Source organism: Balaenoptera borealis (assembly GCF_965194805.1).
Source record: "Balaenoptera borealis genome assembly, chromosome: 1".
In the NCBI taxonomy this organism is placed as follows: Eukaryota; Metazoa; Chordata; class Mammalia; order Artiodactyla; family Balaenopteridae; genus Balaenoptera; species Balaenoptera borealis.
The window spans coordinates 2,624,716-2,640,298 of record NC_138860.1 but is presented as its reverse complement, the minus strand read 5'-3'; the positions used below and the strand labels follow the sequence as shown (position 1 = coordinate 2,640,298).

The 15,583-nt window shown below is 40.6% G+C and overlaps 1 protein-coding gene across 2 annotated transcripts; it reads right to left on the bottom strand.

Moving 5' to 3' along the window:
- Positions 1-1,488: 1,488 nt before the first annotated feature.
- Positions 1,489-10,080, bottom strand: ZNF281 (zinc finger protein 281). Of its 2 annotated transcripts, none has more exons than XM_082351863.1 (2): positions 9,895-10,080; positions 1,489-9,780 (listed from the first exon to the last, which is right to left on the bottom strand). In XM_082351863.1, exon 2 carries the CDS (start codon positions 9,760-9,762, stop codon positions 7,156-7,158), a length of 2,607 nt encoding a protein of 868 aa, XP_082207989.1. In that variant the 5' UTR covers positions 9,763-9,780; positions 9,895-10,080; the 3' UTR covers positions 1,489-7,155. The 2 variants fall into 2 exon arrangements, with proteins under 2 accessions (XP_082207989.1, XP_082207990.1); XM_082351864.1 differs by having other exon boundaries at positions 1,489-9,776.
- Positions 10,081-15,583: the final 5,503 nt, after the last annotated feature.

Below are 15,583 nucleotides of genomic sequence, written 5' to 3'. Positions count from 1 at the left end.
TACAACCTGCCCTCCCTTTTATAGGTCATTTACACTAGCAGCATCAGCAAAAATACTCTTGTAGCCTTCATTAATATTCCTCTGCTCTTCCTGCCAAATATCCATTTGTTTTAGAGGTTTAATAAAATCAGAGTGAACAGAGTGAAAAGCTGTAATTTTTTACTCATTCTACCAGTCTTCTCTAGAAATTTCCCCAAATCATAGTTTAATTTTGTCTTCATAATACACTCCTGTGTTTCACCAGCAGTAACCCAAAGGAACCCACATCAGTTTACCACTATTGCCAGTCTTCCAAACGGATCTCATTCAGACCTTTAAGGCCCTTTAATGACATGACCAGAGTAAACACACCCATTAATATTAATCTCCTCAGATCCCTTTTACTTCTTTCCTTTACACAATAGTCCTTCCTTCGCTTTCAAAGACAAATCTGTCACAACAGTTCTAATACTTTGTTTTGAACAAGTTACACTATGTTCAACATTTATAGGTTTTTTTTATATTCAAATAAATCTGGAACAAACTATGTTAAATCTAGTCATAACCTAATTGTTTTCCTTACTAAAAATTAAGCAGTGTAAAATGTTAGAGTGTAATTAATGCTTTCAGATTTTCTAAACTAAACCTTTAAGAGATCAACTAAATTACCAACATGAACACCTAGAAGAAAAATACACAGCTTACTATTCCAAATGTGACTGAGTATAGAAACACCTATGATATCTTAGTGGAGTTCATTAAAAAACAGACAAACAAAAAAACTAAACGTTTGTAACTTCTACGGGACTGTCTCCCAAATCCAGAGGAATAAAATTTCACAGTAACTTACCTTACGAACAACACAACCCTTAACATTAACCCGATTTTCAGACGTTCACTGAAGGTCTACTTATAGCAAAAGTGGAAAGTAGTACAAGATCAAGTTTTTTAATGTGATCACTTGCAGGCACTTTTGTTGTTTGGGCCACGAAGTAAGAGACGGCTCCGTCAGAAAGGATTTTTCCAGTCCCCACTCTCAGGGTCACGGCCGTCTACCACAGAGACCCACAAGGATACCCATTATCCTCTCAAAAAGAAGAAGCTCTCTTTCACATGTTTGTACTCGGCTTCCTTGTAGGAAGAGCCCAGTTTATGCACAACGAAACATAAAACAGTTATACTGCTGATCTTGTCATTCAATTTTGCAATCCACTCTTTAAAAAAAAAAAACAATCTAAAATGTCACTTTCAGACTTAAAAATGTGCATCCCAAAAATCAAGATTAAAACTTTAGCTCCCAACTAAAACTTTTAACTTTCCAATAGACAATGCTTATAAAACAAGATCTTTATTTAAACTAGAAAGAACAGATGAGCCAGTCACAAGTTAAAATTAAACATTTTGCAATGCAAACCTTAAAAAACAATTAATTAGGGAGTTTCCAACTTTTTACAATCACACTTTTCCTTTGTCATAACCAAGTATGCCTTTATACACTGTAGTTGTTAATTTCGTTCTTTTTTTCTTCCTCTTTCTTTTTTTTTTTGGTAGGTTGGGCACATAGATTCAGAGCTTTTGTTTTAATTCCTAAATTCTGTGCATATTCACTTAATCACATAAAACAGTAACTTTGACTTGAATCATTTTTATGAGTTATTTAAAATTCTCACCAACCAATGGAAGCTGTGTGATTGAGTTACTAAAGATATAATATATAAACACAAAGATTAGCCATCTTTTTCCTAGGTTGGGAATGTAAACAGAAGTTCACCACAGTTGTCTGTTAAGAGTTATTTATTAATTGTTCCACAATAGTCCTAAAGTTCATACCAAACCAAAGAACCCAAGGAAGTCTGAACTGAAAGAATGACAAAATAAGAACTGAGTTTTTCAATCACAGATTTCCTTTACCTTTCTGATCATTTAAACTCTCCAGGACCCCTGCCAATATTGGATTAAGTTTTATATTCCCTATTTTTCTTCAAAACCTATTCCTTTTCTTCTCCATTCTAAGATATCCCCACCTCTCTCCCTCAACACACAACCTCTGCCCACCACTCCAAAACAGGGAGCAAATTTTCTCCTTTGGAGTATAAGGTCCAAATCATTACATTTTTCTCTGGCTATTTATCTACGTTTCCCAAGAGATACCTATTTCAACACAAAACATGCTTTATTTACAAGGCTTATCTTGCACGGTGTTATTTCAACCCAGCTAGTTACTCAGGCTACCTGAGGTATAGGCTTCATGTTATTAAGAACTCACAATTATTCCTTCTTGACAAAAAGGCTGTGGCCTTTCATTTTGGCCCATACTCTTATGGGGGAAGCTACTTCCGTGCAACTGAAGAACCACAGTAGTTGACTGTAGTTATTATGCGCTGTTAACACATTTCTTTGTTGATGGAAAAGAGTGAACTATTGTCAAGTCTAGCATCTCGGTGGTACTTATCAGATGAGAAACTGACAAGAATTATAAATTCTATTCATTATTTGACCAGCTTATCATAAAACTCTATGGCTTTATGTAACCTGAGCGTATTCCATGAACGCTAATTAAATAGCAGATAAAGAAATTTCAATATTAAAAATTAATATTTCATGCTTTTTAAGTTTAGGTATTGACTTTCTAAGTTATCTGTACAATAAAAGTTCAATGTTTAGGCAGCCTTCCAAAGCAAGGATTCTCAGCCTGGGGTCCACAGGTTAGGAATTTTGTATCAGGTTGAGGGGGGCTGGTTCTTGCGAGCATATACATGGGCTTCTTAATTTTCATGTGCAAATATATTTCTGCTAATGTATGGGGGTGGGGAGACATCCATTCCATCATCAGCTGCCCAAAGAGTCCATGACCCTAAAAAGGCAATGCAGCTCTTCCCTAGAGTGGGCCCAAAGGTTCGCGAAGAATTTAAATAGAATCTACTTAAGTTACACTCACATACTGTCATGACTTTTTTAAAAAGCAAAACAGGTACAAACAAAGCAGAAATAATTCTAAAAGTGCATGCCCTCTTTTCGGTAATAGTCTCTTTTAAAACTAACAGTAATCTCACAGAGGATTTTCTTTTGTTAGGTTTTTTTGATCAAGGGTAAGACAACAGAATTACCAGATGCTGTCTTCATGCTAATGTTCATTTTAATTAATAAATTCTTAAGGACATAAAAAAACGTAACAAGTGGAACTAACACAACATCGTTGCTCAAAATCTATCAGAAACTCTTTATCATCTCATAGAAGGTACAAGCAGATTGGCAAACCACCCCAGACCTCTCCTCCTAAATACCAGGAGGGACGCTTAACGTTTGTGGACCATTACTGCGTAATCTTGTATAACATGATGCGCGGATGGTGCCAGAGCACTACTTACATCGCACTTCAAAAACGAAATCCTGTCATTATGTGTCATGGAACACACAAAGACCATAAAACTCTGAAAATGACAGCCTTCAGATGCAGTTCCCTCTAAAAATATAACTTTCAAGTTCGGAAGCTAATTCTTTTCTGAAGGATGTTTTCCAGTTCAGCAAGAACTTACGAATTTGGAAGCTAAGAACTGTGTGTGTCCTCACGAGGCCATATTGCTCAAACTGTCACCCAGTTCAGGCTTAAATGCTACTAATGACAGGTAACTACAAAATGAGAGATACCAAGGATGTACAGAAAGTTATGCCCCTCTCATCTGATGAGTGTAATACAGAAAACTAAATTTGAGGTAGAAATATTTGTAAACTGTCTGCAACTTTTAAAAAACATTAAAAACCATACAGATTTTTTTTCACATTTTTTGTTTTCATTATTGAATGAGATTACCTCCCAAATTACTAACAGGCAACTGCTAAATTATGGTAGCCCTTATCTTGAAATTACAGCAGCAAAATAGAAATTCAAAGCATAGTTTCCTACTTCATACCCTAATACCTTAGAAGTAAAAATCTTAATTTTAAAATTATCATATTCAGATATATATATAGATATATATTCAGATATATCATATTCAGATATATATATTCATTCCACACAAAGAAAAAAAAAGGGTGGGGTCAATAAACAAAATTAATGTTAGGGTTCATCTAGAACAGAGAAATAAGTCGTCTGTGCAGAGATATCAAGAGTTGGATTTCAATGCACAATCAGTGAGATTCTGCTTAGCACTCTTGTTCAAGAAAATGACTACATCTAGGGAATAATCCTGGCAAAGAGAAAACAAATTTACTTTTCCTAATCATATGGGACCACGAGTAGATACTTCTCTACAGAGAAATCCATGTTTACGCTGAATACAAATAATTTATCACTTCTGTACATAGTATCCCATACGAAAAAGGCAAAGCCTCGACCTATTCTACCCTTTGATATTTTTATTGATTTTTCAACGTTTGCAGTCACTAAATTTCAAAGCACAATTTTCTCATAGATTTTACACAGACCTACAATTTTTCCCCTTTATCTTTAAAACTTAACATATTTACTAAGTTTCAAACACCTTGTCTGCACCTTCAGTATTCCATGTCTTGGCTCTCTCCTTCTAATATCTATACTTACATCCTTTTGAAACACTGTTAAACTTAGATTAAGCAATACATTTTTTTCCCCCCTACTAAGAATGCTCGGGACCACTTTCATTTGTCATACTGTTATTTTATTACAACCTTTTGAGTCAAAAAGGATACACCTGGAACCAAAAGAAACTGGAATCTGATTTAAAATGAAACCTCAATAAATAATCTCTCTAGAATAATATTTAGGATGGCTAACCCCATTTCAATAAAACACGTTCTGATTTCCATCCTATTAAATTCCTATTCTTCCAGATAGTATGCCTCAAACTGAAGAAAATATTCAACCTATTTTCAAATATAATAAACCTAGAAACATGAAACACAGCACACACACGCGCACGCACACACACACACACACACAATTCCAGTCCCTAAACTGCAGGTTATACCACTGACATGAATATTTTATGAAATGTAGTTAACAGAAAAATCTGAAAAATGTGACTGGATATTAAGTGATATCTCCTTTCTTCAATTTTGTGATTAACAGGTATTTTATTGGTAGTAAACTAGAGCAAACAATCAGAATAGTACATATGCAGTATTCAGTACACACAATAAAAGTTAAAGAAATTCAAAACCTGTATAAAACAAAACACTGGAGAAAAATCATACAGCTCAAGAGATACAGTGGTAAAGGTCCTCTCCATCCTTTGATTACAGCTTGTACTCTGTACCCAACAGAACTTACCGCACTTAGCAAAATAAGAAATACATACTTTTTAGTACTGAGTGTATTTAAGAGGATTAAACACATTTTCTAAGGTTCTTGCAATGACAATAAGTGACCCTTTAGCTGGTAGAGCAGACTTAAGGGAGGAAAGTGGGGAAAGGAAATTAACTAGTATGTTGTAACCATTTTAAATAATTTCTCATTTTCCAAACACTGCTTTCATAACAGAAGTGTTTTACACTTGCACAATATTAATTACTTTATTATACATGGAAGCCTGTGGTAGGCTGATTACACAATTAGACTGCAAACAACCAGTGGTACTTTTCTGACGTCAGAAGAGTACATAAGACTGAAATATCACCAAAAGTACATAAAAAACTCATCAGCATAAACATCAAAGTACATTAAAAATATAATCAGGAAAAAAATACAATTGCTAAAAAGTGGTTTAGAGCAGAGCCACTGTCTACCAGTGGCTTCAAATGGCAAATTAGCGTTCATAGCCAGTTTGGATGACTTTACAAGACCCCTGTACAATACTGACTAACGCACCCTTTTAAAATGTACATTACACAGGCTGCAATTTCACAAAGAGGTTCTGATGTCATTACTAAATAAGCCACTCTTACCCCTCGCATCGGCTTTGTCACCGGTTGGAATTACCACCTTATTAATATCCACAGCTCTGAGCATGTGGGGCTTTATTATACATGGACATCTGTGTGGGTTCTGTTTTTAAAAAGGGGGAGGGTGGATGTTTATTCGACTGTTTGGATGCCGGAAGGCATAGGAAATGCATAACAAATTACCTATTGGAATGTGAATCATTCTAAAATTGAAACTGTCCAGATAGGGAGAAGAGGGAACAAGGAAGGCCCAGAACTCTGAGAAAGGACAGGTTAAGAACAAAAATAACATAAAATACCCCAGAAGTGCGGGTGACATGTAGTAAGAGACAGAGAACAATGTTTTTAGGCCACGTATAATAAATAACACACACCCCAAATTTCAAAGAATTATGTAATTCCAACTTGGGTTCTAATACTGCAACCGATCAACCACTTGGACTTCAACACTGTTCCCATCAACTCCTGATGGAGTCACAGCCTTGTTACAGTTGGGATAAGGAGAGGGTGCCTTTTTTTTTTTTTTTTTTTTTTTTTTCCTTTTATTAAAGCTATCATTCCAGGCTTTGATCAAAGATCCAAGAATATTTGTTCTACCAGGCTGGAATGAATGTGGTTTGGAAGTTCAGAGTACATTTAAAAGCTGCAACAAAATATAGGTAGCCAACATCTCAGAATTTTGGATCAGCCCAGATGGAGACAGCAATTTGAAATGTTTTCGATCCCTTACTTAAATGATGACACGTGTATCGTATCAGCCCAGATAGAGCAATTTGAAATGTTCTCGATCCCTTACCTAAGTGATGAAATGTACTACCGTACTATCTGTAAATTGGATATTCCATCACAGTGATAACGTACAGAACTCCCATGCGCTATTACACTTTCCTGAGAGGAAAGCAATTAGAATAACCTTAATCCTAGCAACAGAGGTTTTTTTTTGTTTTTTTGTTTTTGTGTGGTTTTTTTTGTTTTGTTTTTTTGTACGGTTTTTTTTTTGTTTTTTTTTTGTTTGTTTTGTTTTTTTTGCATTTAAAACTTTTGGGCTATTCCCTGACCATCTATACATGTAAATTTGATTGCTAAACATTGTCACTTTGAATGTCAAACTATTTTAATCTATTGATTTGATTAAAAATCATAATACAAACAGAGCTAAAATCACACTAACAAAATAAACTAAATATGAAAAGTTGCATTGAAAGGGCATTACATTATTCTTAATAGGATCGTGTAGAAACATTCCAATGGCAGTGTTCTCAAAATAAAACAAAATTACATTAGAAGACCTCCAGCCTGGTCACTCTTGGGACCTTACCTGTAACTCTGGCTGGTGGGGGTCTTTCCTCTGGTACTACATGGCTCACTAACATCAGACATCATGTTTGTATACCCTGAGAAATCTGACACTGAAGTCCTTGCTCTATGGTCCACTTCTCCATTAGAGTTCGTGATAAAGGTCATTGGCACCCTGCTGCCCGACTTGAACTGAGAACCGAACGCTTGTGCAAAGTTCTCAATCTGGTACGTTGTTCTGGGCTCTACGTCCTTCTGAGGATCCATCTGGCCAGCTAACTCCTGAGATGGGATCTGAAAGCTCGCTGAGGACTCTAAGTTTTTCTGTTGTTCCTTCTGGCTAGTCAGTTTCTGAGATGAGGACTGGAAGGCTGATGAAGTCTCTAGATTCTTGTGAGAATCTATCAGGTCATCCAGCTCCTGGGAAGGTGTCAACTGCTGATGTGTGGCATCCAAAGCAGACAAATAAAGACCCGGCTGAGACCCAAACAACATCCCAAAAGGAGGCTTTGGCAACGAAGATGGCAACACTGAGGTAACAGACTGGCCGAAACCACACTCCAAAGGAGATGTAGTGTATATCTGTTTTTCTGGAAATAAAGTGTGGTTGTGGAGAGGTGAAGACAGACTGACAAATTGGAAACCGTGTCCCAGAGTAAAACCTGCATTCGTGGATTTTTCGAAAGCCTGTTGGAGGTATTTGGAGTATTCTTGCAACATGCTTGCCTTGTCATTTGAAGCAGTCTGGGTGCCCGGGCTCAAATTTTCTTCTTGAACCAGTTCTGAGTGTTCTGAGGCGTGCAGATCCACTCGTGGTTCTGTTATGTTGAAAGGATCCTCCTTCTGGCTCTCGGACTTGTTGGAGTACTGATCCAAAATACTTTGTAAAACCTCGTCAGGAATTCCCGACTTGTCATGACAAGACTTAATTTCCGCATTCAGGGCCGAGGAGTCAATAAGGGACAACGGGGCCTCACTGTCCAAAACACCGACGCCCGCCGACTGAATGACGGACTGCTGGGAGACCATGTGTCCCACATTCACGGAAAAGGCACTGTTGCTGCTGGCGGTGGGTAGGTATCTTCTTTTCTTTGAGAACTGCATGGCATCGTCATAATTACTGCTTATTTGACCTTGTTTGCCACTTGTACTTTGGAGGAGACTAATGGTCTCCACGCTGCTGTTTGACACGATGCCAAGGGAGCCACTCGGTTTCCCAGACAAGGACTTCTGTCCAACTATGTCTGGTAACGGTGACACAAAGTTCAGGTAGTTTTTATCCATGCTCTTCCGGCCTCCTTTCTTAAAGATCAATTTTGGCACCCTCTTCTGGAGTTCCTCTATGCCAGCGCCGATGATGCCCCCACTGGAAGACACAGTAGGCATTTCTACTGAGTAACTCTGCATGTTTATGCTGTTTGACATATGGGATTCATTTGCTTTCCCCGTCTTGGGCTCCTTGTTTTCAACAGCTATGCTTCTGGACTTCGCTTTTCTCCTTGAAGAACTTGTACTTCCCTGAGACAACACAGCCAGGTTACCTATGTTGCTACGGTTGCTGGATGACCCAGGCTCTGCACTGGGCGCCCCCTTCGCCAGGGCTTCGCCGCACGTGCGCCTGTGCTTCAACAGTCTGTCAGTCCTTGAGAAATACTGCTGGCAAGTGTCACATTTGTATGGCTTTTCTCCACTGTGCGTCCGCTTGTGTCTCTCCATATGGTACTTCTGGATGAACTTCATGCTGCACTGATCGCACCCGAAGGGCTTCTCCCGGCTGTGGATCTTCTCGTGCCTCTGCAGCAGGTACTTCTGGATGAAGCCCATGCTGCACTGGCCGCACTGGAAGGGCCGCTCGCCGGTGTGGATGAGGACGTGCCTCCGCAGGTGGTAGGAGCTGCGGAAAGCGGCGCTGCAGTGGTCGCAGATGTGAGGTTTCTGGCTTGGGGACAGGACGGCGCCTTCTCCGTCTCCCGCCAGCGACGGCTTGGAAGATGCGCCCGGCTTCCTCTTGGCTTTGATTCCCTGAGATTCTGGCTTTGGCCTCTTGGCCTTCTTGACGCTCGCGTCCGGCTTGGGCTCCTCGGGGCCGCGGGGGTCGTCAGTCCGGCCGAGCAGCACGTCGCGGGGGTGCGGGGCGGGCGGCGGCGGGTGCAGGACGCTCAGGTCCTGGATGACGCCCGGGCAGCCCGCGTCCCCGGCGCCCAGCCCCGGCGCCCGCTCGTCGGCCCCCGCGAACAGCCCCCCGTAGTGGGGGTGGGGGGCGCCCGGCGGCTCCTCGGGGTCTGCCGGCTTCTCCTGCTTGATGCTGACCAGCGACTGCAGGAAGCCCCAGGAGGTCCTCTGCGCCGGGAAGGCCGCGCCGGGCGCCGCCGGCTCCTTCTTGAAAGTCACGTCCGGGGCGGGCGCCGGGGGGGGCTCGGCGGCCGGGGCCGCGGCCGGGGCGGCGGCCAGCACGCACTGCGGGGGAGGGGCGGCCGCGCCCGCCGGCCGCGCGAAGCTGGCGACCGGGGGCAGCCGGTGGTTGAACATCACCATGCCCGGCGGGAAGCTAGGCTCCATCTCCGCCCGCCCGCCGCTACCCGCGCCGCCGCCGCCGCCGCTCAGGAACGCGCTGCCGACTTTCATGCCCCGGAGCAGGCCTGGCTGAGGAGAGGAAGGAGGAGTGGGCCGGCCGCCGGCCGCGGCGCCCCCGCCCGCCCCCGCACGCGCCCCCGGCCCGCACCCGCCCGCCCACCGCCGCCCGCGCCCCACACTTACGGGTCCCGCCGCCGCCGCCGCCGCCTCCGGTTAATAAAAATAACGCCGTCCTCTCCACAATGGAATTAAAAGCCTGCGCGGCACTGCGCAGCCGCGGCGCGGGGCCTGCCGGGAGCTCGGCGACCCGGCCCCAGGGCCGCCGCGCCGGCCAGCGCGCCTGCGCCGCGGCTTCCGCCCGGCCGCCTGTCAATCACTCGGGTGGTTGGGCGGAGGGAGCCCCCGGGAGGGGAGGCCCCGGGCGGCCAGACGCGATTGGTGGGCCGCGCGCCGGGCGTCGGGGGGCGGGGCCCGGGGCGGGCTGCTGCGCGGCGGCGGAGAAAGGCCGGAGGGAGGGGATGCTGCGGGGCGGGGCGGGTCCGGTCGGCCCGGCCCCCTCAGCTTTGCAGCTTGCAGGCCGGGTGTTGCAGCCGAATCCAGCCCCGGACGGGGGAGGCTTGGGGCGTTGTGGGTTCTGCCTGTGTGCCCTGAACCTCCAGTGCTCAGCATCTACTGGTACAGATTGCTTCCGGTACCCCTCCTTGTCTGTCACACACTTTAATAACGGGCGCTTATCCTCTGCATTTGTGGGAGGGGCCTGCTTTGAAACCGCAGCAGAGGTACCGTTGCATAAAAAAGGTTGTCTTACTGCCAGCCTACCTGAAGGCTACTGAAAGAGGAAGCCACGTGTAGTCCAGGTGCGGCAGCCCTGTAAAACACGCCCACACGCATACTTCATCATCATCAGATGTTCTTTAAATGCCCACAGGCCTTCTCAGTTCGGCTAATGAGTCCGCTGGTCCTGTTCTATTGCTGCCTGGCCCTCTATGTTATTTATGAAAAAGCGACTGCCAGGCCCTTGTAAGAGCTCTACTCAGATCCACTCTGCCCTCCCCAGTACAGAATACTGAGAAACAGAGGCAAAATCACTAATTGTTCTCTTAAGGAAAATTACAAAGTAAAATCTTGAAATCAAAGAGCAACAAAAATCAAACAAATATTTATTCAGTGCCTAATGTACACACAAGGCACCCACTGTCATGTTAAGCGAAAATCTAAATCAGCAGCTTTCCTAACCAAGAGTGTATGTAAAGCACAGGATTATTTTTCTAAAAAGAACCAGCACTAAGACAACAATTTCTTTCCATGGTACGTTTTCATAATGAAATTACAAGTCATTTGTCTCACAATATTTCTAGCCAAATAACTTCTCATAGTTAAATAATAAATGACTTCTCTGAGAAATTTTGCAACTGGAATCATAAAGATTATTAACTAATCCTTATGGGCCTCTCTGAGCCTGCGCAAAAACTTAAAAGACACTATGTAATTAGTATTTTGAGACAAGAAATATTAGTATTTTTCTAACTCCATGCAACTACGTAGAAGTATTCTGCCACTTAAACTGTGAAACTCTAAGACTATCAAGTATATTTCAGTGTTAAAAGACTGAAAACTCAAAAACTTAAGGCAGTAGTAAAATATTAGTCAATGCCTATGAGAAATGAGGCTGTCCCTTTGCTCAGGGTGGCAGTGTTTAATGGTAAGCTCGGATGCATATAAGCTAGTCCAAGCGTGAAGGGCAGCAGGACACTCATGAAAAGCCAACTTTGTTCCTCAGTTATCAAGATAAGAAACCTGTCATTTCTCTCATTCACTCTGTCAGCCTTGAGATACTCCAAGCAGACTTACCTCTGTGTTGTACACCCCATATATCAGGAAGATGAAGAGACCCTGTAAAATAAAATGGAGGGGAAAAGCTGTTAACGCTAATCATTTCAGCAGTAGGAATACCTGAAATAAACTTTCCTAGGAACAGACAAAAGAAGACACACTTCATCAAGGTCAATTTATTTTTCTATTTTTCAATGTTAGAAGCTGTACCTTGAGCATTTATAACATACCAGCACATCACTTATAGTGCTTGTGCTATTCACTTCTTTAGAAATAAAAAAATAAAAATACCATCCCAGTTACATAGAATATTAATTAGAAAAATGAATATGCCAGTCTCTGAAAGATAGCTGGGTAATGAAACAAACTCAGAAAATGTCATCAAAGGAATCAGAGAAATAGCACTAAACGTCAGTATTTATAAGCAAAGTTTTAGACTACAGCAAGTAGGAAAAATTTGTTACAGTCTTCAACAGGGTAGAAAAAATTTTTTAATATTAAAGTATAAAAGAGCTAAAAGGATAAACTTAGGGTAATAAGTGTGAATAGTTTTTAAATAATATTTAAAATGCCAGTTCACGTTAAGATAAAATTTCACATTATCAGCTGTTGTGAAACTGCACGCATTTTTATTATTTGCTATGTATAATAAAATTCCAAATAGCTACTATTTACTAGTTCTGAGCATTAGAAAATACTTAATTGTAAAATATAAATTAAATCTCTCTCTTAAATCTAAAATCTTAAATTTTTAAAATAAATAAAACTGTTATGATTTAAACTTAGTAGAGATAATAGGGAACAAGAAATTTCCCATGTGTTTTTGTCTTACAGAGAAAGAAAACTCTATACTGTACTAGTCTTGTTAGGTACTAATAAACCAAATATTAAATAGGGGTCTGGACTAAAATCTGGACATGATTCAAATAGTTAAGTAATATGGCATTTTCAAAAGGAAAATATTACAGGAAAATTTAAATATTTGTTTTACCTCTGAATACTTACACATTACAGATTATGGAAAACATCCTAGAGCAAGGAAACCGAATAAAACAGAAATGAGTTTTGTTCTTGTTAGTTTCTTTTTTAACAGACTTTATTTTTTAAGAACAACTTCAGATTTACAGAAAAATTGAGAAGATAGTACTGAGGGTTTGCATATATCTGCACCCAGATTCCTTTATTATCAACATTTTACAATAGTATGGTATGTTTTTTATAATTAATCTTACTAGTTTTCAATACTCCTATCTATGTAATTTCAGAAACTAAAACTATTGTAGTACATGTATTTATATTAGTAAGAAAGACATAGTTTTGAACAATCAGAAATTTCCATGTGGGTCATAAACTTTTAAAAATTTAATGACAGAGTTTTTCACTGTGTATACATGATTTTCCAAAGCTCAGTATCGACACACAATCCCATCTTTCAGGTTGCCTTTGTCAAGATCTACAGAGTGCAGAGTGAATTCAAGCTGCTTAGATAATACTCATTCTCTAGGCTGTTTGCCCATATTCTAGATCATTCAAGAAAAAAATATATACTTCTTTCTCTGATTTATGAAAAAGACTAGAAGATAATTGACAGTCCTCCTTCCCTTAGTAATTGCTAATTCTTATGTCATATTGTGTTATATACATATAAAATTAAGTCATTCAAACTTAAATTCTATTTGTGAGATAGGAGTATTTTGCTTTGTGCAATAGATGAGGTGGGTTTTTTTTAGAATTTAACATTAACACTTTATTATATTTGCTTAATTGCCTATTTATCAATCTGTCCATTCCTCTATCACCCATCAACCCATCTTACTTTTTGGTGCATTTCACAAGTAAGTTGCAGAAATCAGTACACTTTTCCTAAACTCAATATTGTTTACGGTAATAGATGAGTTCTTGATAAATACGGTTTCCTGAATATTGAACAATATGCACTGTGATTTCTGTACGTTAAAAATTCAGCTGTTTGCATGAATCTATATGATGCTTTGAAAAATCAAAGAGCCGTTCTATAATGTGTATAATCACTCCTATAATTTATCTATCCTGTAAATTCAATTTTCTCCAAGAGAAAAGAGTAAAAAAAAAAAAAAAAAATCACATTTTTCCCCATGTCTTGGTAAAGTGAGGAGAATATTCGTATTTACTGCACTTCTGTGTTGTTACACATTTTAAATTTTAATACACTTAATCCTTAAAGTAATGTAAAATGATCAACAACAAAAATCTCCCTGTTAAAAAAAGGATTTAGACTGAAAAGGGATTTTAAATAAAGGCAGCTTTGGTCTCAAAAGTTCTTTCTCTTTCTCCTTTTTCTTCAACAGAAGCACTGAAGAGGATGATTGAGCAAACCCCCAAATGATGACTTCCCAAGACCCCGAAAGAGTCTGAAACTCCAAGTCACTCCAAGGAACGTCTGCCTTTCTTTCTCCTGGGCTATCCACCTGATACCACCACAACCAGTTGAAAGGTCAGACATTAGGAATGATAATTAATTAATTTAATTGCATGCTTCACACATGATGCCTTTTCCCCCCCACTGATGTTACCAGCTGTTGACAGTTGTGATAGTTTAGACCTAACTCTGCAGAGCTTCAGAAACCCTTCACTACTGGATACACATCCCATTTCCTCTATTTCCCAACGAGAAAAATCAAATCAGAAACAGCGAAACATAAAAATCTTAAGCCATAACTATGAGCCACTTTTTAATCCCTGCAGAGAATACCTTTAAGAACAGCTGGAAGGAACCAACTGCCAAACTTCAACTGGCACTGAGGTTGCTGGAACTCCTTATACCAACATTCTGTCCTACCAAAGAGTGAATATTGAAGTATGCCACATCTCTGAAATGAATGATCCCTCACATCTGTTAGGAAGTTTCTGCGATTCCATCCATAAACATACCCATCCGTCATGTATTTGGAGTATTTATCTATAGAGGTACCAATTTCTCAATATTTTAGTCCCGGTAAAAATAACAGTAATTGGGCAGGAATCTCCCAAGGGTGGCTGGATTCCTGTAGCATGTGTGTGTTTCATGGGCAAGAGCCAGGACTAGGGAAAGAACACCAGGGTGTTACATTTAACACTGTACAGGAGTTAAAAATAGAAACTTAAGGGAAGGGGGTGGGAATCTTCCTCTATTTCTTTATTCTCATTTATCTATGAAACATTCAAAACTGAGGCAGCTTTGTAAATACTTTCATTGTTACAGAAGTCCACGGAACAGTATCTGCCAACGGATTCAAGGGCCAACATCTAGTCTGTTATTTTTATATTGATTGGCCTGAGCTTTCATAGGGCACTTCATGACTGCAACAAAATAATCTTCTTTTAAGTGCTGATATGTTCTTTCCTGGCGATACAAAGAACAGGAAAGATGCCACCATACACAGTACATTACCTACTCAGGAATCTGAATAAGATTAACAATGCTAATATATGTATAGCCCCCTCAAAGCACTTCATTTACATAATTCCGTTTGTTCCTCACTACAATACTGCCAAGTAGGCGACATGCGTATTATTAGCTTTATTTTAGATATGGGGATTTGGAAGCTTGCTCAAAGTGCCACGATGCTGACAGGTTGGCAGAGCCAAGGACTTATGTTCCCACACGATGCTTTTTCACACACACTGCCTTCAATAGACCCTTTCATAACTTAAGTCACCAGCTTCAAGATAATGCAATTGGTAAGATCTTTGAAAGCTGAGGTTTGTCGAAAGCATTTTGCAGTTTGATTAGCTCAAGGTCAGGGATTCGGTATCCGGTAATAACCCTGCTCCTCTGCCAGTCTAAGAGGGCCTGGCGAGTGCAGCAGGAAATCGGCTTCACAACAGAGATTCTCAGTTGCTATGTGCCAGGCTCTGTCTTTTGTACTTTCCTACCAAATTCTCATTCAATGATGTATACTTGCTAGTTGCCGGGAAACATATCTTTTCCCATCAAAAGGCTGCTAGGTAACCGCATAGTCAAACATCCTTATCATTATCAGCATCTACTGAACTTCTTTGAATGTATGGCCCTAAGCTG